This window comes from Cryptomeria japonica, chromosome 10, assembly GCF_030272615.1.
Source record: "Cryptomeria japonica chromosome 10, Sugi_1.0, whole genome shotgun sequence".
Taxonomy (NCBI): Eukaryota; Viridiplantae; Streptophyta; class Pinopsida; order Cupressales; family Cupressaceae; genus Cryptomeria; species Cryptomeria japonica.
In genome coordinates this window covers 530,852,793-530,876,566 of record NC_081414.1, presented here as the reverse complement: position 1 = coordinate 530,876,566, position 23,774 = coordinate 530,852,793, and the positions used below count along the sequence as shown (strand labels likewise).

The window sequence follows — 23,774 nt, the reverse complement described above, 5'->3', positions numbered from 1 at the left end:
CCTTGAGCCAATGGTAAACATGATAGTTGGTAAATTGGAATACTACTCAATACCGCCTTGATCATAGTTGCTCTACCTGCATTTGAGAGCCATTTGCCTTTCCATGAGCTCATCCTTTGTTCAATTTTCTCCTTGATCGGTTCCTATAGCCAATTTACTCTAACTCCTCTATCCACCGACATACCTAAATATTTGGAGGGGAACATCCCTTTTTTAAATCTTAATAATCTACATATCTTTTCTACTTCAGCCTCGCCTATATTTATGAAGTATATCTTTGAGTTGTGCTCATTGACTTCTTGCCTTGATGCCCTAGTATAATTTATCATAATCTCCTTGAATTGTTTTGCTTCTGCTAGAGAGCTTTTCCCAAATAACATTGTGTTGTTTGCAAACTGCTGGTGAGTCACATTCTCAATTCCTTCAGTGACTTTAATACCTTTAATCAAACCATCATTAAGTGCAGGCTAGACTGATATGCCAAATGCTTCCACCATTATTATAAATAAGAAAGGAGATAGAGGATCCCCTTGCCTTAAGCCTCTAGAAATTCCAAAGTATCCTTTAGGGGAACCATTAACTAATATAGACATCCTTGGGATGGATATACAACTAAAAATAACGTTAATGATGGATTTAGCAAAGCCAAATGACTCCAAACATTTACACAGGAACCTCCATTCTACCTTATCATATGCCTTTCTAATATCTAACTTAACCAACATACTAGGTACTTTATTTTTTGGGGCTAAGTGGACTACCTCCTATGCCATGATGACACCATCTAGTATAGATCTTCCAAGAACAAAACCTATTTGTTCCTCAACAATGATATTAGGCAAGATTGTTTTAATTATGTTGGCCAAAGATTTGGACATAATTTTATATAGGGTATTACACAGAGAGATTGGTCTAAACTCATCCAACTCTTCTGCATTTTCTTTTTTAGGAATTAGAGCTATAAAGGTATTATTAATCTCATTCAAAATTTTACCTGAATTCCGCATACTTTCTACCGCCTCCCAAATTTCCTCACCCATGAAGGGCCAACATAATTTGAAGAAACCAGCTGGAAATCCATCGAGACCTAGAGCCTTTTCTGGATGTAGCTGAAAAGTTGCATTTTTTATTTCTTCTATGGTGAACTTACTTTTAATCATCTTATTATCCGCCTCTGTTATCAAATGGGGGATATGTCTCAACATTCAGAGCTGAGCTCCTAAATCTGAATACCCCCAATTATTTAGAATATTTCAAAAATAATCTACAACTCCCTCTTTAATGCCTGATGGATCCTCAATAATGTTCCCATTACCTGATTTGATTTTATAGATTCTGTTAATGTTCCATCTCATTTTAGTGCTATTATGAATTTTTTTTGTATTATTATCTCCATCACTTAACCATTGTTCTCTAGAATTTTGCTTCCAAAATATCTTCTCTTTTGTTAAGATGTCTGCGTATTTATTTCTCAACTCTTTCTTCTTGAGATATGTCAAATCGTCCATTCCTCTATTAATAATTACCTCTTGAACTTTCTCTAATTCTTCTTCTAATAATTATTTTTCTTGAAAGATGTTTTTAAAATGTTCTTTGTTCCATTTTAATATCCTCTGTTGATCCTTTTTAGCTTCGTTATTAAACAATAAGCTTTGGACCCACTAACCCGTTCCTCCTTCCACTATTCTTCTAAAAGACCTAGAAAATTGGGATCCTGTAACCACATTCTTTCAAACTTGAATGGGCATCGTTTAGTTTTCTCCTCTTCTTGAATATGTAATGTAATTGGATATTGGTCTGATCCAGTTCTATATATTATAATTTAGTTGAATGTAAAGTTAAAACTTGCCATATCTCCTTTATAGAGGAACCTATCCAATCTCTCTGCTATATTGTTACTTCCCATCCTCATATTACTCCAAGTATAGTTTCCATCCATCATGTTAACCTCAATCAATCTGCACTTAAATATCCATGAGTTGAACTCTCTTTGAGCTATAGACTCTATCTAAACCCCTCCCCTCTTTTATGAGGCATCCCTTATCACATTGAAGTCTCCTCCAAGGAAAATAGAATCCTCATCATACCCTATAATAAATTCCTCAATTTCCCTCCAAGTTTCTCTTTTACTTGTAGTGCTGATTGGGCCATGGATATTAATCAAAATGAAACTAATGGAGCTATGTAGCCCCTTGACTCACCCCACCTACCATCTATCCTTTTGTAAGATTTCCACATACCTAACCTTCCTAGGATCCCATAAGATTGCTAAGCCCCAAGTAGCTCCCATGACATATACTGGAGCAACCTTCCAAACACCCAATCTCTTTTTAAGACTTTCCCAGTCCTCTTCCATCAATTTAGTTTCCTGTAGCATAATTATTTCAGATTCCATACTTACAAGATTGCATTTAAGCAATCTTTGCTTGTCATGGGCATTAAGACCCCTGACGTTCCATGATGAGATCTTCATTTATCAGTGGGAAGGCACTTCCCCTTCCCACCATATATCATATCAGTGATCTTTGTTTGATTTACTGCATCCCCATCTTGAGCTCTCAGCTCCTTCAAGGACTTCTTGCCTCTACCCCTACCCGCTTTCCCACACTCTCAGGATTCTTTATTGAGGAAATCCTATTCCAATCCCAATCGATCCTTAGTCTCCTACATATTCATGGAAGGAGGCTCTGCATCCTCCCTCCTCATCGGTGCATCTTGATTATCCATTTGCATAATTATCTCGATAAGCTTCTTTTTCTCCTCCCTAACCTCCTCATTCTCCTCTTCCTCAGAGTCATTCTCCTCTTTAAAACCAATTAGGAACTGTTCCACCTCCTTTTTCATGTGGGGATTGAATCCCCATATTTCCCACATCCTCACCATCCTCCATTTCCTTAACTCCGAGTACCTTAGAGGAAGAAAAAATAGGGGAACCTCTATATTCCCGTCGATCATCCTCGTTCAAGGTGTTATCAGGCAATTTGTTATATTCTAAATAGAAACCCCCCTGATTTTGGTTGAATGAAAAATTTAGATTCCTCTCCTCCTGTGTAGGGAAGACCAGATCTGATTCTCCCCTGTATGCATCATTACCTTCTTAGGCACTTGTCCCTTAAAAAAAATGGCTTCAATGTTGTAGGCTTGTAGAGCAGTGATTAATTCTAACAACTTTGGTTTTTTCAAGCTAGGATCCATATCTATTAACATCTTTACATTGGCTGAATGTAGGAAGTTTTCCTCTACACCAATAAATTTACCCATAGCATTGCCTATTTCTAAAATGATTTCAAAGTTTAAGAGGTCTATTGGAAAATAGGGAATATTAATCCATCTAGGGTTTCCTTTTTGTTTGAAAGAATAAGGATCAAAGTTCATTTGCCAATCTAAAAATTCATAATTATACTTTTTAAAAGTAACAACATGTCCACACAACAATTCTTTATTCAAATGTTCATCTTTGCAGCAGAAAAAAAGGATGTTGTTAGGAAGAAGTGAGATACTTACCTGGCTCGAATATATATCTTTAAACCAGGACACTATGTCAGATATCATTTGACTGTGCCCTAACCATTTTGCAAAAAGTCCAAACCTTTGGCATCAGTTGATTTGATCCTCCTTCTGTTTCTTGTTAATGACAAAAGTCGTAGCATTAGGGTTTCTCCTAGCCCATCTCTTCAACGAGCTCTATTTGTCACCATTCTTCTTGCTATTAGATTTGTCTAAATTTTGTTGGACCTTCAATTCCGATGCCTCCCTGTGGATATATGTAAATTGTTTATTCCTTAGTGCAGGCACCTGACGAATGGGCTGATGGAAGCGAGAATTTTCTCCTCCCTGCCTTCTTGTGATATATTTAGGATTGATTCGGGGTTTTACATAGTGAGCATTATGCCATGACTCCCGAATCCTATTCATTCGCCGTTTATGCTTTTTTGAAATTACCTGCTGCCAACCATCTAGGTTTGAGGTTACATTTGGTCTTGTTTGGGCCGAATTTTGGATGGGTGCCTTATCTACCCACCTTCCATTCTGAAACACCCATTGTGGACGATGAGTGCCATTGTTGCCCGTAAATTGAGGTTTGTGATTTGAGATTGGTATACGGTTTGCCCTTGTTGTAGGATAGGGGGGAGATACAATATTACAGATCCCCCTTCTGGTAGCAGAGGAATTTGTTTTTGCATTTTGCATTTTCGCTGAGAATATATTCCAAATTTAAAAATGCAAATATTTAAACTTTAGTGAAAAGAAAAGCAATGAAAAAATACATTCCTTTCACTCGTCTTTACAAGAACATATTTAAAATTCAACTTTAAATTAAAATTAGATTTTATAAATAATTTTTGGTAATCAAATTTTATATTATACAAGCTTTGCCAACTTTCTCATAAAATGACTAAATATAAAAAATGAATGATATTATAAATTTTTGTATCGATTGGAACAAAAATGCAATATAAATCAAAGAAAAATTTGATTTGTATACTAATTAAACTCACAACAATAATTTAATAACAAAATAAATTAATAAATTTTATAAAATTAATAGAAAAAATTAAATATGAACTAATACATTGTTAAATATCAAGAATTACATCAAATAATAGATATTAAAAATATACTACTTGTAGACACCTGCACTACCAATACATAAAGTCTAGCCCTTACATTACCAAAAAAAAAAAAAAAAAAGATCCATTGTCCTATAATTATAATTATCTTTGCCATCCTATAGATTATCGTTGCCCTCATGATAGTTCAAAATTTTCTCTTCTATTCAACCGATTGAAACAAAAATGCAATATAAATCAAAGAAAAATTTGATTTGTATACTAATTAAACTCACAACAATAATTTAATAACAAAATAAATTAATAAATTCTGTAAAATTAATAGAAAAAATTAAATATGAACTAATACATTGTTAAATATCAAGAATTACATCAAATGATAGATATTAAAAATATACTACCAATACATAAAGTCTAACCCTTGCATTACCCCAAAAAAATAAAAAATAAAAATAAAAATAAAAATAAAATAAAAATAAAATAAAATATCCACTGTCCTATAATTATAATTATCGTTGCCCTCATGATAGTTCAAAATTTTCTCTTCTATTCTACTCTACTCTATTCCAATCTAATTCATTTGGCTAAAATATGTTTTATCCTTATTTAAAAAACAACTACTCATAAACCTAATATGCAAATGCTTGTCAGGTCGGCGCCACAAACCTAATAATACAAACGCTGCCACTTTATAGAAGCTGAGAACCACTGAAGGGTTTTAGAGGTTTATGACTGCGTTCCAAAACATCAGGTTTTGGTAGAAGAAGACGGTCTGTTTTGCTATTATCGCTCCTTCAGTAATCTCCATTCAAAGCATTTGGTCAGTTAAGGTTAAGATGGAAGAAAGCGCCTCCGACGAGTTTAGCTGTCTAGCAGCACTGCAAAGAATGGTGGCTCGTTATCCTGATTTGAGAGACAATTCTGCTATACGCACGCTCTTTGCAAAGGTTAACACTATCCTTAAAAATCTAGAAAGAATTCGACTAGTTTAAAATCAATTTCATAACGAATATTTTGGCATCTTACGGCTGATCCAGTAGTCTTCCTTTCTGAAGACTGTTTTCTATTTCACCTTCTTGGCCTTCTCCGAACCCGAATTCTTCTCCATTTGTTCCCGGTTGTGAAGATGCTCCTTGATGAGGTTTCATCCTCCTTGTGCCTCCGCTCGACGCATCTCTTTGTCACTGTTTGCACCCCATATCAACCTCAATGGCTGCACAAACTCTGCATCTTGGACCCATTCCTTACTCTTTGTGATAAAACCTTCACCCGTCCACGCCATTGCCATGAAATTCTCCATCCCAAACTTCCGTTCTTCCTTTGCACGCTCTCGCATAACCCATTTCACGTCTTCCTGGTTCCCCAACTCTATACACCAAGCAAAAAGGATTGAGGCAACATCCACATTTGTGCATATATTCCGAGTTCATGTATTCCTCACCCAAGAACACATCAACAATCCTCAAAAAACATGAGTCTTCGATCTTAAAAATATTCCTTATCGTCTCTTCGAAGATCTTCCCCATGAAAGCAAGCTGTTGCTTGCTCGTCAAGAGTGAAAAATTTGCTTCCATGATTGGTCTGAAAGCACTTGTCAAAACTAAGCTCTCCCTGTGAATATCACCACTCGTTCTATCTGCAGCACCTTTATAAAACAATTGCTTCAAATACCTTGGTTTGTGGGCATTTTAATCAATTTCATCATTGCTTGGATAGTTCACACCGATTCACACTGATATGTCACCTCCATCAGTAAATGCCCTTACATCAATGCCAGATTTCTTTTCAATGATGGCATACTGCATACCGATCGTTTCAACGTGAAGCAACTTTCTTCTCTTTGCCCCTGCACACTTGGAGAAATGCTTGTCCCATCAATCCTTTGTCCACTCTAACATTGCTTCTTAATCAAGTTGCACTTCTCTAAAATCTTACCACCATTCAAGCGTACCTTCTCTATTTACACAACCATAGTTCAATAATTTATCCGCCGCCCTATTGCCTTCTCGCTTGATATGAGAAATTTTAAAATCTTGAAAGTTATTTAATTTGGACTTAAAAATCTTAATAAACTTGTTTAATTTCTAATTTTGTGCTTTTGCCTTCACAATTGAGTTTACTATTACTTGAGAATCATCCTCAAGTTGAAGTTTGAATATTGAAAGCCGAAAAGCTAGATTAATTGCAAGATGTGACATTTGAGTTTCTGCCTCATTGTTAGTTCCTTCTTCCAATTTTTGGGCACTAATTGCTGATATGTTTCCAACTTCATCCTTGGGTACACAACCCACCCCTGAGGGGCTAGGATATCCTTTTGACCCTTCATCGAAATTAATTTTAATCCATCCTTTCTTTGGTCTTTGTCATACAACTTCTTTTGATTGCTGAAGTGGATCAACCCAATGAGGCCCATTTAGCGGGCGTGAAATATTACACTCTTAGCCCAATGAAACTATTTGCACATAATTGTTGGGACATAACCAGTGTACCTGATTTTTCCAACGTACCCCTCATTTGGGGACGGGAAAGAATGTCTCCTCCATTTCCCCATCCTGCAAAAATAATGGGAACATTCCTGGGAGACATTTTCCTAGGATGTCTCCCCTCTATAGCAGGGGCTTTGGGGATGTGGGGAACTTTCTTGGCCACAGTATAAAGAAAAAGACAAAAAGTGAAATAAGAAACATTCGCTATTCCACACACAAAGATGGCATGAGCCATGAAGGTCCCCTATGGCTAGGCACTTCACGCTCAACCTCTACCCTGATTTTTAAAAACAAAAAATGAAATTTGCTTTATGCTGTGCTGGATGGAAAAACATCTTTTGCCAATCAAATTCTGAGTAATTGAATTTCATTAATGCTGAGAGGCATTTTACAATGGCAGCAGGGAGTGAAGTGTAATGCTGTGAACATGTTAACAAAATCTCTTTAGCGTTTGATAGCCATTTATATGTTAAAATATCGATATTTAATAAAAAATTCAGTATTTTCAAAATAAGCAGCACACAAAATTTATGTTTCCATGTATTTAGTAAATAAAATAGCTCCAAAGTAAAATAAAAATAACTTTAAAATAAATGTAATAATTTCAAATTGATATCTCTTGGGATTTTTTTTAGATAGATGTATTTAAGATATCTATATTGGTTTATACTTTTGGTTTGCCAAGTCAATCTGATTCCAAGTAATTCTACTTTATTATAAACCATTTTTATTTATATTTAACATATGATAGACAATTGAGATTTAGTTATCAATTAACAGTTATGTTCTCAATTCTCCATTTAATTATACATCTGACAGAAATTATGGTTATTTTTGCACATAGCAATAAAAATATATTGGGGAAAAAATTGGCAAATAAAAAATATAAGATTTTATTATTTAAAATTGGGATTTAAATGGGAAAAAATCAGATTAAAAAAACATAAAAAATGTAGAAAAAGGGACATTAACTTGTTTATTAAAAATTTAAAGGCATTTCAATGGCATATAGATTTAGAGAGCAAATTAAATTGTGAGTTTAACCCATCGATTGTGGAATACAGATTTCATCATTTATGTTCATATAGCTGATCACATTGCATTGCATAATGCATACTTAATAGTGTATAAATAAGAACTAGATGCTTATAGTTCTTCAAAATTTCAAATCCTTTTGTCCATTTGTTTCTGTTCTTTGTCTAGTGTCTAGAAAGAGTATGGAGATAAGTTTGTAGGAGTGCTTTAAAAATGATTCAACCAAAATGACCAAGTTTGTGTGGGAATCAAATAAAGTGGAAGGGCTTTGAAATGCTCCAAACCATATGTAGATGTCCTTAGAATCAACTTATTTAAATCATTTAGAGACCAAGAGTAGATAGACACTGGCATAAGAGACAACTCTTAAAATCGTAGCAGATAAACAACTTGAGACTAATTGCCCAAACTTATGTTTTGCTTGGAATAGGTTATATCTTAACAAAATTCAAGCAAGCTTTTGTAATGTCTTCCTTTATAAATGCCCTACTTTTTGCCCTAAAATAACAATTCCAAGTAAAACAATGAAAGAAATAGAGTTAGAGATATCATTTACCAATTAATTTGTTGAGCAAGATAGATTTTGGTTGAGACCTTGTAGCCATGTTATATAATCATTGAAGCATAATTCATAAAATAGATTTTCCCTACTAGGGTTGGGAACATTATCTTAATTATATTATATATTAAATTTATTAATGGAGTTCAACCAACAAGGGGTGAGGATAAGGAGACATCATAGGGTGCCCAAAGTGATCATTTACCCTAGGCCCAAGAGTGGATGTACCATCCCACTTGGCCTCGTGTGGCCTTCCGGCATCTCATGTGAGGTGGTGTACCTAGTGAGTTGTCCTACAGCCGTTCCCTTTCATCATACTGCCCTTATTCACTTTCTTGTGATTGGGACTCCTTCACCCAATAGTCAACCATGGGAGAAACTACAATAGGGTGCCCAAAGTATCCTTCCCTTCTAAGCACAAGGGCAAGGCACACCTTACACCCCCTTGGCCTCATGGGACTATCAGTCACATTCCATGAGGTGGTGTACTTAGAAGAGGACCTCATAACAGTTCTCCCTCCTTGTATTATAGGGTGCCCAAAGCAATTCTCTACCTTAGGTCCAAGAGTGGATATCCCATCCGTCTTGGCCTCATGTGGCCTTTCGCCATCTCATAGCCATTCCCCTTCCTTGTATTCCCTTCGTCACCTTGCCATGATTGATTGTTGCTATTTAGAATTCCATATTATTACTCATGATATTATATTATCATAAATTAATATCTAGAGAATTCTGCATTATAGTGCCTCATATACCAGGCATACATATTGAACACATATATTTATCCATGCATACCACAACTGAATGACGATGCTACTGCCTGCAATTTAATTACAACTTTGATCTGAACTGATCGTTGGTGTGAGGTTATTGTTTGATTCGATGCCTTAACCTTTTGCAAATCTGAATCTCTTCTTCTTCTAAGACAATTTTCTGAATATCTACATCTGAACTCATCCTAAGGATGCTGTGGAAAATGTTATTAAGGTGGGGGGTGACAGTCCGCCCTTCCCAAAATTGCTTGTCCTCAAGCAATGCCAATTTTATCCAATCTTTCAACATCTGGATCTCTAAATTGACCCTTGGACATTTGTCATCCTTAGGTAACATCTATAACCTTGATGTTACCTTAAGTTGCAATTTTGAACTAAATTGTAACAACATAATCTAGAGTTGGCGTGGTTTGTAAGTTTCTCTTACTCTTGTTCTGAACCACCTTGTAAATGGTTAGGTTGTCTCAATGTTTGCCCAATATTATAAATATCTCTTAATGTTGAGGCAAGAACTTATATATTAAGACGAGGATTAGAAGCATGACACACATCTATGACCTTAAATGCAATATTCTTTTCTAAACAAATTCATATCTTTTTTGGTTTATTCTCATTATTCTCATATTCTAGATCAACAAAAAATAGAACACATGTTGGAAACACATCAGGTATGAGCCAAACATGGATCATACGCATAAATGTATGCAGACATGCAGAATGCACACGAAATACACGTATTTTTAGTTCCTTCTTATTGACTAGATTGCATTGTTTTAGCTTTAACCTGCAGGCTGGTAGGATCAAGGTTTTGATACCATTTGTAATGTCCCCTTTTATAAATGCCCTAGCTTTTGCTCTAAAATCACAATTCCAAGTAAAACAAGGAAAGAAATAGAGTTAGAGATATCATTTACCAATTAAATTGTTGAGCAAGATAGATTATGGTTGAGGCCTTGCAACCATGTTAGATAATCATTGAAGTGTAATTCATAAGATAGATCTTCCCTACTAGGGTTGGGAACATTATCTTAATCATATTATATACATGTAATTTATTAATGGAGTTCAACCAACAAGGGGTTAGGATAAGGCGACATGATAGGGTGCCCAAAGCGATCCTCTACCCTAGGCACAAGAGAGGATGTACCTTCCCTTGTCATGTCCCCACATTTATAATAGAAATAATTAATATATTTTTGCCCTGCAATATGTTAATCATATTAAAATTATTACATTGTTATTAAAAATGATATCTTGTTATCAATTTACACATTGAATCTATATTTACAATGTACATTAATTATTGGGGCAGCCACTTGTGCAATGAGTGCTCCTATATCATCTCTAGTAATCCTAGAGAACATCTTCACTTTCTTCTTTTCCTTTTCCTTGCCAACCCTGGCTAGGAAGTCATCGATATCTTCTGTGGGCTGTGCCTCTATCACTTTCTTCTTCTCCATGTTGCTCAACAACCAATCAAGAATTGTAGAGAACTCATCCCATCTTCGAGGCGTTGATCTTCATCAAGCCCTCTCAAGACTGAAATAACTTCATCTTCTATTTCTTTCTCCTTAGTCAAATCCACCACATTGTTGCCCAAATGGACCTCAAGCTGAATCGTGGGAGATCCTGGGTGTTCTTCATCATCTTCATGTGGTGCCGATTGTGCTAAGGCATGTACATCCTGATCATTCTCCGGTAGGATCTCCGTGTTGAACCTTGTTCGGACTCATTGTCCTTCTTTGTCATATCACTCTTCGTCACGGATGAGGAACTCATGGCAGATTGAGGAGTGTTAGATTTATGTTTCTTGTGCCTTGACTTTTGGCTAACAATCTCCTTGCCTTTCGCTTGTGATCCTCCAAGCATACCTTTCCTTCTTTTGGGAGCCTGACTCTCCTCATCATTATGTATTCTAACATTGCTTATTGTCCTTTCATCATCATTGAGAGAGGACTCCTCATTTCTCATCTTCTCATAGGTTAGGGTGACCTTTAGTTTTCTCAACTCATTAATGTACTTGTCCACCCGTTCCTTGGAGTAATCATTCACATCTCTTATCAAAATATTCAAATCTACCAACTCAGGTTGTGACCAACTAGGCAACGTGATAGGCTTGTCTTTCTCCTATGCATACTACATATGGATGTGATCCCCATCGTCATGCACCTGTTCTGGAATAGAGAAGTTACACTTCCTCATAAAGTCCACTGACATCCGAGACCACATCTTCCTTCTAATTGTGAACTCATCCATTAGATTAGCCCAATAGTCTTTGATGTCAATCCTGTGTATAAACTTTCCTCCCTTCATTGTTACAATCCTCTGAAATGGATCAAATCGATCCTTGCTTCTATAGATTCCAAGATGATAGAATTCCAATTCTTCATTAACTGTCTCTACTGCTGCTGTGGTGGGGCAAACTTCCATCATCTTTCCAAGCGTGATAGGAAAAGTTATCCCTTGCCTATGCTTTGCCTTCTAGATGAAATCAAATTCCAAGAGTTGCCTCACTATCTCAAGTAACACCATCTTATTTGTCGGATACCTAGGAAGCTTGTATGGTTCTTATGTGAATACATGAATCCTTAGGTATGTGAAGGTAGGAAACTGAATATACCATGAACTGTTCTTCTCGAGTGACATTGCCTCCTTGGATAATTGTTTATACATTCTGCTTTGTAGCAACCTTGTGATGTACATGGTGAAAGCATCATTCACCCTTCTATATTGCTCTATCTCATGCAAGTGGAGTTGTGGATAACACTCATACACTTTGTATTGTTCGGGCTTGTTCCCAACTTCGCCCTTGCATATCAATACTTTGTAAACTATGTCTTGCAAGCATGTAGACTAGGTAGTGTTGATGTGTGTTTTATGCACATACGAACATAGAATAAAATACCAAAGTATTTTACCCTCTTGAACAAAATCACCTCAGATGCTAAATATTTGATCAACTAAGACGATTCCAAGGTTTCTATGGTCAGTTCTTGACATGTGGGTAACTCAATGGCTTCATGTGATAATGCTGTTTTCACTTGGGGACTTACGTAATTGTTCAATTTGGGAATCTTTCATGGATTTGGAATTGGAATAGGCTATGCCGATGACTCAAGATTTTGCACTTTGATTTCTTGATCTAATCTAACGAGGCTTTATAAAAAAAGGACAAAAGGAATAGGGTTGAAGAATTCTATTCTAAAGCCTTGAATGCAAGAAAAGGGTGAATGATTCAATGGATTCCTACTAGGCAAGGTCTCACCATCAAATTGAACAATTTGACACAAGCTCAATGCAATCATCTAAGGTATATTTCAAAGATGTTCAAATCATTACCATCAAACATTGATACCATTCAAAGCAATGCATAACAATTGAAGTTAAGTTCGCATAAAATTCCAGTTGACCACCCAAGGCACACTTACAATCATCAAGAGGCTAGTGGTATGGATTAGATGGATTCCACACAAATGCATTTCAACAAATTCTTTAATTCAATCTAAAATACTTGAAAGTAAATTCTAATCTAACTTGGAGGCAATGAGAACCACAAATGCAGGCAACACTTAAACACAATCACCATCAATGGAATAATGACTTGTATTCAAATCTGCAGCATATTTCTGACAATTCTAAAAAATCTCTCTTACAAATGAGAGGCAATGGGGTTTATATAGAGCCTCAAAATAAATGAATGGCTAAGATTCATTGAAAATCAAGGGCCAAGATCATGCCAACACAGCCCTAAAGTTGCCCTAATTAGGGTTTACATTAAAAATGGAGCCACCAACATGTGATCCAATGGAATAGCGCCTAATTATCAAGTAGGGAGAAGATTCCAGCTTGCATTCCTTTCTCTTATAGCATATTCCTGGAACCTAACCAATACTGAATCTAATTCCTCCATGGTAATGCTGGGCAAAGTATCTTGCTGCACATCAATCACATCTAATGCATCAGAACAAGCATCCAAAGTATTCTCCCGATCTGGCATAAGCTTCTGCAAATTATGGACATGAAACAACAAGGAAACCAAATCATCTATTTGACTCTTCTTCAAAGATTCCAACTGACTGATGTACATGAACTTCATCTTATCTCTCAATTCTTCACTGACATCTACCAATAACAATTCCTCAATAGATGTAAGGATCCTCGATTGCATCTCCTGAATCGATCCTTCCATCTCTGTACAATCCCTCTCTACATGTTCATAAATGGATTTCCGCATGGCCAATGAACAATATCAACCATGGAAATCATATCTATCTCCCGCGTGCACAACCTTCTCCTGAATCAATGTGGACATTGGAATTTTCTTCAACACTCTGAGACGGGGAATAGTCTTCTCCTGAATAGGCTGGAATTCCCAAAGTCCCTCCAAATACTGTATCCTGAATATGAGCACCATTGTCTTGTCAAATGCTTGGACAAATTGAGTAAGGAAATCATCCACTTGCCTCTTTACATCTTCAATCCTGTTTCCCAACTCCGCAAGTGTATATCTTGCTGCCTCATGACCAAAATGAAGTCCACAATCGATTGCAATAGGGGAGACAAAGGCGGGATTCTCATGCTTTATCCCTGCAATATACTCCGTAAGCTTGATATTCTCTTATCTGTACATTTCTTTCTTCTCAATTTCCATGTCTAACCTCGCATTGATCACCCGAATTGTATCACCAAGTTCCTAGAATTCTAGTTCTTTTGTAGTCCATCCAAGGTATAATGTCCCTTTGTTGAAATAGGATTTATTAATAATTAATAATAGATTAAAGTATAAAAGAATAAAAATAAAAATTAATACAATGAAAAGTTAGTTAAGTTTAATGAATGGTCAGAATGCATGAAATGGAAAGTTGTGACTCCCTCAAACATGAGATATAAAAGGTAGAGAAGAGAACTTCATTTGGGGAGAAAAGGTAAAAAGGAAGAAAGAAGGGAGCAAAAGAATTAAGGAAGCATTAATGGGAAGAAGATAAGGAAGTGACTCTTTCAAAGGTGCGGCACTAATGAAAGGTTGTGACTCGTTCGAAAGGTGGTAATTGCGAAAGGTTGTGACCTTTAAGAAGAGGTGCGACTCTCCCTCACATTGGAGGATATAAAGTGGAGAAGTTTTCATTTGAGAAGGAAGCATCCATGGAATAGAACAAAATATCTGAAGCATTAAAAGCAGATTTAGGAGCAGAACTAAATCAGAATTATAAGAAAAGCTGGAAGAATGATATTAACATTTATCAAAGAGATCAGAACACAAATACAAATCTGCAAACAATAATAAAGTAGGCATCAAAGGAAAAGAAGAGGAAACATTAAATCAATAACCAAAGAATCAAACCTGACGGAATAGAAAGGATTCTCACTCTCTCTCTCTCTCACACACACACACACACATATATATATATCTGAGTATAGGCAGTAGATCAGATTGATATAAACAACAGACCTGAATTGAATATGTCCAAACTACCACAACAGATTGAAAATGTGTAACCTGCAATTATTCTACAAGTATATTGGGTAAGATTTAGTGTCCTCCCAAAAGGGGACATTACACAAGGGCAAGTGAAGTGCTCTGGAAATCCATAGGACTAGCATCATCTCGAGTCACATCACCAATTGGGATAGCAACCTGTGCAATCCTCATTCCTATTTCATTTCTAGCTATATTTGAAAGTATGATAGCCCTCTTAAGTTCTTTTTCGTTATTGCTCTTGGCTAAGTAGTCATCAATATCATCAATAGGTTCGACCTCTACCATCTTCTTACTCTTCTCCATGCTCTTCATCAACCAATTGGGAATGGTGGATATTTCCATTCCATCATCAAGACACATTTCCCAATCAAGTTCTCTTGATGCCGAGATAACATCAACATCCTCCTCCTTGTCCTTAGTCAAGACATGAACATCATTACCCAAGCTAACCTCCAATAGGACAGTAGGAGATCTTGATTGCACACCATCTTCATTAGGTGACGTGGACTGTGTTGTAGCATGCAACTCTTGAATGTTCTTTGGTAAAATCATTGTGTTGGAACATTGTTCAAATTCCTTGCTCCGCTCTGGCATGCCGATCTTCTTGATCGATGAGGAATTAAGGGGAGACAAAAGAGCGCTAGGTTTTTGTTTCTTCATCTTTGATGGCTGACTAACTATTTCCTTCCCCTTCGTCTTGGATTCTCCAGGTGTATTCTTCCTACGTTTAGGAGCTTGACTCTTCTCATCTCTAATCCTACATCACTAATTGTTCTCCTCTCATCTTCAAGAGAGGATTCCTTCCGTTTCATCTTCTCGTATTTTAAGACTATGCCCATATCTATCAATCTGTTCATCTGCTTGTCTATCCATTCTCTGGAGAAATCCATGACATCTCTCATAAGCACATTAAAATCTGTTCTCCGGCTCTGACCAACTAGGTAATAGAGTAGATTTCTTCATTTCATTTCAATACTGCGGATGAATATGATCACTATCATCCAATATTTGATTAGGAATGATAAAGAGTTCACCTTTTTTCATGAAGTCTACGCACATCTTGGACCACATTCTCCTCTTCATTGCTTGTTCATCCATTAGGTTAGCCTAGTAATCTTCAATGTCCACCTTGTGTATGAATCTGTCTCGTCTGATCCTTTCAACATTGTTATGCGGATCAAATTTGTCTTTTTTCTTATAGGTTCCAAGGCGATAGAATGCAAGCTCTTCAATCACTGTACTAGCTGCAACGACAGATTGGCACACTTCCAAAGTTTTCCCTATAACAATAGGAAAAGTCATCCCTGTTCTATGCTTCTCCTTCTGGATAAAATGAAATTTCAGTTGTTGTCTCACCACCTCGAGTAGGATCATTTTGCCTGTAGGATACCTAGAAGCTTGTATGGTTCGAATTTGAATCCTTGAATCCTTAAGTATGTGAAGGTGGGAAATTGTACGTACCACGATCCATATTGTTCAATCAATTCCGTGGCCTCCTTGGACAACCTCTTGTGGATTCCGCCTTGCAACATCCTTGTAATATGCATGGTGAACGCATCATTCACCCTCTTGTAGTCCTCAATCTTACGCATGTCCAGTTGTGGATAACATTCATAGCTTCTATATTGTCCTTGTCCATTCCCAACTTCACCTTTGCATATCAATCCTTTATATGTGACAAATCTTGCAAGTATATACACAAGGTAGGAAGTCGTGGCGAATGACTTAGTTCTTTCCACATTTCTCAATTGAAAATTCAGATTGTTGTTGATAATCTTCGACCATTTGATCATTGTTCCTCTTGTACAATCCTGGATAAAATAAAACATCAATCCTTCACATATGGCACCTTGCAGCATCCCCATCACTCGGTTAAGTAGGAATACCAAATCACTATATTCCTCTTTGAAATCTGTGCACATGAGTGTTTTAGGCGCCTTGGAATGATGAGGCCTCGGCTCAATCATCCACTCTTTATTTGCTACAATCTTGCATGCATTCGTCTTCAACTTGCACTTCGCTTCATTTTCATCCTTTGTCCTATCTTTCATGTCTACATTGCGAGGGATCCCGAACACTTCGACAATTGCATCCTCAGCAAGGTAGGCGATGGTTATCCCTTTGGAAGTGTGAATCATCTTGGAGAGAGAGGATCATAATGCCTTGCACATTCCAGAACTAACTCGCCGCATGGTATGGAATGCGGAAATCCAACGACATGATATATGCCACTCATGATACTTGCATAGGTACGAGAGGGAATCTAGTTCCTCATGCCAAACATCCTTTGCCGCATCTGCTCCATATTCAGGAAATTCATGTTTGTATCTATGATCTCTTTCCATCAGGATGACAACTTGGAATCTGGGTAAAATCCCTCCTGGACTGTCTTCAACTGTTTCTTCTGAACTCCAATCCCAGATTTAGACATGGTACTTGTATGAAGCTAGAAGTCAATAATCTTGGAAAAATTAGATTGATAACTATTTTCAGGAATGAATAAGTTCTAATTTATAATGATTTAGACAAAATTAGGAATGGAAATCAGGAATTCTATCTATATTCCTAAAAATTCTGAAAATAGAATGTAAATCGATATGAATAGGTTCCAAAAACCCTCATAAAACCCTCATTTTCAGACTTAGATAAGGTCTGATATGAAAAATTAAGTCTTAAGACACCTTGTATACTCAGAAAATTATTGAAATAAAGTCCAAAAGAGTATACTAGAATCTAGAAATGCCTTGGAAAGGTGTAAAAGTTTGATTTTTTCACTTTTGGATGTCTGAAAACACCCTTCCAAACTCAACAATGGCTGCCAAATGTCTGAAGACAACCTGCAACACTCAAAATCACTCAATTAACAAGGTTGCAGCTTTGTTGGAACACTTGGGCTTGATGGAATTTTACCTCCCAATGTGAAGATTGCCAAATTTGAGTACAAACAAATTGCTGGTAACAAAATCTAAGTCTAAAGACAAATCTGAAAATGAGGTTTCAGATTTAGGTCAGCAGTGGAAGCTCTACCAAATGCTAAAAAAAATGATACCAAAATGAATTTTTCCAAATGGAGAGGTGGCTGGAAATGAAGGATAAGTCTGAAGACAACCTGAAAAAGAGGTTTCAGACTTTACACCAGCAATGGTGTACTCAGAAAATGCCTCCAAACCACCTTAGAATGGCCCCAAAATGTTTAGAATGGCCCCAAAATGTTCTCCAAGCAAAATCGCCTAAGTATGTGCCTGCTGGAACTGAAGAAATGAGCCTAAAAATGAAGTTTGCAGCCAACTAAGGAATAAAATGACTCCCAGCAATGGCGCCCAGCAAGGTCTGAGAACAATGGCAGCCCCTTAGCATTCAATAACATCACCAAAAATTGCTAAGATATGGAGGAATTAACCTCCCCAAGTAAAATTGCCTAACTCCACAAGTGACACCACCTAGCAAAAATCGCCTAAGGTAAAAAAATCGCCCTCCAAGCTTGCTATGATGGCCTCCAATGATGGCGCCCAGGCTTGATTGGGGAGAAAGAACCCTTCAATCTGCAAACTCCAGTTGAAAATGGTGTCAAAATGACACTTCACCAAAATCGCCTAGTTGGAAAAAAACTCTTAATCAGCCACTTATCTGTCTTCAATCAATCACATCAGCAAATATAATAATATTATATTGCTGGGCAAACATACTTATTCATGTTTTCACCTTCTTGTTTCACCACACAAACAATGTGGGATAAAAAAACCTACCTTTATACTTGCCTGGGAAAATCGATTTGCAATAGGAAAATATTTAATCATTAATAGTTGTTGCAAATCATTTGGTAATTAAATAATCGTTGTCCAATGCAAAAACAATTAAATGTGGGCCCATTTGTATTAAATTTAATTCATTTTCACTAATATTGGGCACATGGGGAAAATCGCCCTATATCTGGATTAAAAGTCCAAATGAAAAATCACTCAAAATATCGTTAAAGCTCATTGGGGAAAATCGACCTCCTTTGGAATAAAATTCCCAATAAAAAAAATCATTAAATTTGTCAATAAATACCTTTGGGGGAAAATTGATTTTCATTTGGACCTAGAAAATTCACTTCATTTTCATCACCAAGTCCAAAAATTCACTTTGGGGGAAAATCACTCCCTATTTGGATAATTATCTAGATCAAAATTCATCAAAACTCGCACTTGGGGAAATTTGCCATTCATCAGGACAGTCATTTGCATAAAATCCATTAAATTTGATCACCAAAAAACCCGCCTAGATGTGCATAGGGCAAAGGTATTTTAAAAATCCGCTAGGGTGTTAAGTGGTAAAGGTATTTCAAAAGGTCGATCACATCAATGATGGCAAAGGTGTTGTAAAATTAAAACAAAAGTCAGCCTTCAAAGCATATAAAGCGCCCAGCATAAAGCAAATTTAAAATGTTTTTTTTTGGGAGCAATTCGGCCCAAAGGAAGAAGAGAGGTGAAAGGAGACACCTTTTAGTCTCAATGCCTATATAAGAAGTCTCAGTTCCATTTCAAAGACATCAAATAAAAAATTAGCTCTGCAAATTAAGGAGGCAGCAAATTACATAAGGAGAATTCTCTAATTTTCACGAAGGTCATATAGGAAGAGAAGTCAATTTGAAGATCAATACTCAGATTTTTTATTCTTGAAAGCGAAATTGTCCACAAGCAGCGATTTTGGATATCAGATTTGGTCATTGCATTGATCAAACACTCATCTGCAAGAGGGTGAATTCACCTATAGCAGTGATTTTGGATAGCAGATTTGAATATCTCATCGATCAAACACACATTGACAAGGAGAATGGAATCAATTTGAAGATCATTATTCTGATTTTAAAGGCATTTTCAGATCAGAATCTGTGTGTAATCAACCCTACATTTGCATATAAAAGGTGGAATGAGATCTTCAAACATGTGACTCAGACCTTGGGGCACTTCAAAATCAGATATGGAAATGAAAGATAGAATCACCATCTCGTCTTGAGGATTTACCAAATCGTTTATTTTTGCAGGTAACAAAGGGTGAAGATACGAACTACAAGTCAACATCAAGATCAAGCTTGAGTCATGCAAAGCAAAGATCAAAGCCAAGCCCTTGGAGCATGAAGGAGACAACTTCATGATGAAAGAAAGTTTTACAAATCTTGAATTCCCTCTCGGAATCCAAGAATCGAAGTCAGTACATTGAGGAGGTAAATTCAACCGAGTGTACCATTCATCAAAGCGTATCATGAACAAGGGAGGATCAATCAAGGTCATCACGCAATCTACATCAAGCATGATCAAGGAAACATATAGTTTCAGAATAATTAATTAAAGTTTGCTAGATCATAACAATGCTTCTCATCATCAACACATTGAGCAAACTGAATAATGTTGAGTATCAAGAGATATTGCTCAACACTCTTTCATGATGAATCAAGTCTACAAGCAGATTCAGATGACATCCTAGTCACTATACCAATCGAGGAGTACCACATCAGCATGTCTAGATTCAACGAACCAAGCTCATTCATGGGAGCACAAACTCCAATGAACCTACCCCCACTATTTATTGGTCGAATATTCCAAAGTGGACATGTGTCCAAATGTTGTAATTATTTCATTTGCCAAAATAGAGTTTGTTGTAACAAACCCTAATTAGGGTTTTATTGTAAAATCTCGGCCATTGATCTCAAATCGATTTGAGCTTTTGAATTGTAATCAGCTCTTTATAAAAGGCTCAAATCTCTCATTTGTAAAGGTTAATAGAAGAGATAGAATAGGAGAAATTAGTTAGTAGCCTAGAAATAGCAAGTAGTTGATAGTAAGCAATTAGAGTAGATTAGGAGAAGAAAAAATTGTTGCTAAGGCTTGTAAATGGAAGTACTCTTTTCATTGAAGTTATGGTGAAATGCGTTATTTCTACAAGTCGCATGGTCTTTACTTCTCAATTCATTTGCTTTCATGTTGATTAAATTGAATGGAGGAAATTGTTGAATGCGTTGAATGCCTTGCGTGGTCAACTGGAATGATACGAGCTTAACTTCAAATTGTTATATATCCATTGTTTATGCATTAACTTGAATGATGATCAATGTTTGACGGCAATGATTTGAATATCTTTGAATTATCTCTTAGAAGATTGCACTGAGCTTGTGTCAAATTGTTCAGTTTGATGGTGAGACCTCGCCCAATAGGATTCCATCGAATCATTCACTCTTTTCTTCCACTCTTAGGATTAGAATAGACTCCTCAAACCCTATACCTTTTGCTCTTTCTTTATTCTCCAAGCAAGTAGTTAGGATCTAAGTTCTAGCGATTCAAGCATTCAATAATTCAACATAAATCCCAATGGATTACCGACAATCACATCAACCACTGTGCTTATCCACACACTGTGATTGGACATACAAGAACCTTGGAGTTATCTCAAGTGATCCTTATGCGAATCTTCAACATTTGAGAAACTTTGATCAAGAGAGGATAAGATACTTTTGGGTATTTTATTCTGTGTTCGCATGTGCATGAAAAACACATCAACAGGTCCTACATCCGATACAATTCATTTTCTGGGAATTCTACTTTAACACTCTACCAGCAGGGTATATTGCTACAAGGCATCTACTTTGTCTTCTCAATCCTTTGCCCCTATAGCTTGAATGCTTTCTCCTTCCTACAGGGCAGTTACTTCTTATTCTGCCTCCATCACCTGTGGACTTACCACACCCACACTGAAGTGGGAATATCACTCCAGCATGCTACTGGAATTATTATGTGCTTAAGGAAATTGAACCTCAGTCTCTAACATGGGAACACAGTGGTCTGACTATTTGACCACAACCCCTTTGACAAAACAAATTATACTTTTATTAATTATGGTGATAGAATAATTTGATTTTCTATCTTAGAGCCATGTATACATTTATTTTCTAATTATTATAAATTATTACTTTTGAAATTCACCATCTTGTTTTATTTTTTCAATAGATCATTTTTACCATATTTGAACTGTCATATAAAAGTTAAAACACTTTGTACAAAAGTTGCTACCTTGATTAGAAATATTTAATCAAGCTCAGATATTTTGAACCAACATATGCACATATTTTGTTGAAACTTGAAAGAGAACATACTTTCGGATACAAACTTATGTTTCAAGTTATTCTATATCCTCATGATGGCTCACCAAATATGATCTGAAATGTTGATTTCTTAAATTAAATCTAGAAGCACGTTCTCTTACAATATTAATGGGCTTTTGAAATGTTGATTTCTTTCTTAGTTTTTATCCAGAAGCATATTCTCTTCCAATATTAATGGGCTGTGGAAGCCTGGCATTTTTAAGTTATTCTGTTAAAATTAGATATTCACACCTGACAGTTAGTTGCAAATTAAAATTGAGTTTTTGGTGCTCAGCACCATTGATTAGTAACACTTGATATCAAATCATTGTTTAAATCACAGTAGCATTATACTTCAAAATCTTGTGATTGACCCTGAGTATTCATCACCTGCTTCATTGCCATACCGTTTCTTGATTTTTTCAAAAAGTGGCTCTGATTTTTTGTATGTATTGGTTTCCTTTTTTTCTTAAGATCATTTTCACATTTAAAGATAAAAGCATGGGAAGTTCAAAATTATTTAGTTTAGGGTTAAGGCCAGGGCAGTCTAACTTTCCAAGTTTAACTACGAATAGATTTCAATTTGAGTTAAAATTTTAAATAATAATGAGGGCATGAGGGTTTGTATATTGCGTCGCCCTTATAGTAGGCTATGTTTGATAACAGTAGCTCTTGCATAGTTGTGAAGATAAAATAAATGTTTTTAAAATCCTACTTGTTTTGTTACAATGAAATATTTCAACGTGTCATGTTTATGTTTTATCTGTATGCACTCTGCACTATATTTGACATGAAATAACAAAATCATAATTTTCTCTGATTTTATGAATGTAATATTCAGTTTTAGTTACCTGATGTTTTGTTGTGTTTATCCTGTTTTAAAGCCAGTTAATTGAATTTCATTTACATATTTCATAATTCCCATGCTTGTCAACACTGTGTAAATTGAATGATACTATGATTTGAATTTCTGCCCAGATTGTTTTTATTCTTGATGATGCTTATAAATAATGACTTTTTTGTGCAGGGTTTATGTATTAAGGATGATGATGTCCTGGACGTTTCTGCAGAGCTACTGCTACAGCCAGACCTTACAGTTTCCGTCATTGGGTGTTTTCGACCTCTTTCAATCAGAATCATAAATACTTTAGTGGGGTTGCTTCAGCGGCTGCAAAGCTCAGGAGGATGTGTGAACAAGGATCATGAGAAGCTTGATACACAAGAGTTTTTCCAAATTAAGTTGCACCTTTCAAAATGTTGGAGTTTAAATCTTCATGAACATGCAGTTATTGCGTTCAGTCGCAGTCTAGAACTTGCACCCTTTCTGTTGAGGTTGGTGCCATGAGAACCTTGCAAATTCAATCAGTATATTCTTATTGTTTGCTCTTCATTTTAATGATGTATATTCAGGGAAAAATGTTTATTTCTATTTTTTCGTCAATACAATATCTGCGCTTCTGGAGATTTTCACTTTCTTTGTGTTAAGAGAAAAATGCTTGTAGTTAAGGTATGATTGTGCTAAAGCTATGTCACAGGTTTCAGTGAATATCATACATGAAATTCGAATCTGTCGAATTTATAAAAAACCCAAAAAATCCATTAATATTCACCTTAAAATTCGTACAGAATAGAGGGCTGGAGTTTTTCTAATCAAAATGCATTTTAAAAATGTTTTCGGCAGAATTTTTTCACTGAAAATCATATCATGAGCTTCATTCTGGGCTTTGTTTTTATTCTGTGAACACCTGACGGGA

General features: G+C 36.1%; 1 protein-coding gene across 3 annotated transcripts in view; it reads left to right on the top strand.

Moving 5' to 3' along the window:
* Window positions 1-5,241: 5,241 nt before the first annotated feature.
* Window positions 5,242-23,774, top strand: part of LOC131060795 (midasin) — a 198,644-nt gene continuing 180,111 nt past the window's right edge. For all 3 annotated transcript variants that reach the window (XM_057994197.2, XM_057994198.2, XM_057994195.2), the window contains exons 1-2: window positions 5,242-5,518; window positions 23,048-23,352. In XM_057994197.2, the coding sequence (XP_057850180.2) occupies window positions 5,408-5,518; window positions 23,048-23,352 (416 nt within the window). In that variant the 5' untranslated portion in view covers window positions 5,242-5,407. The remainder of the gene's footprint in view (window positions 5,519-23,047; window positions 23,353-23,774) is intronic.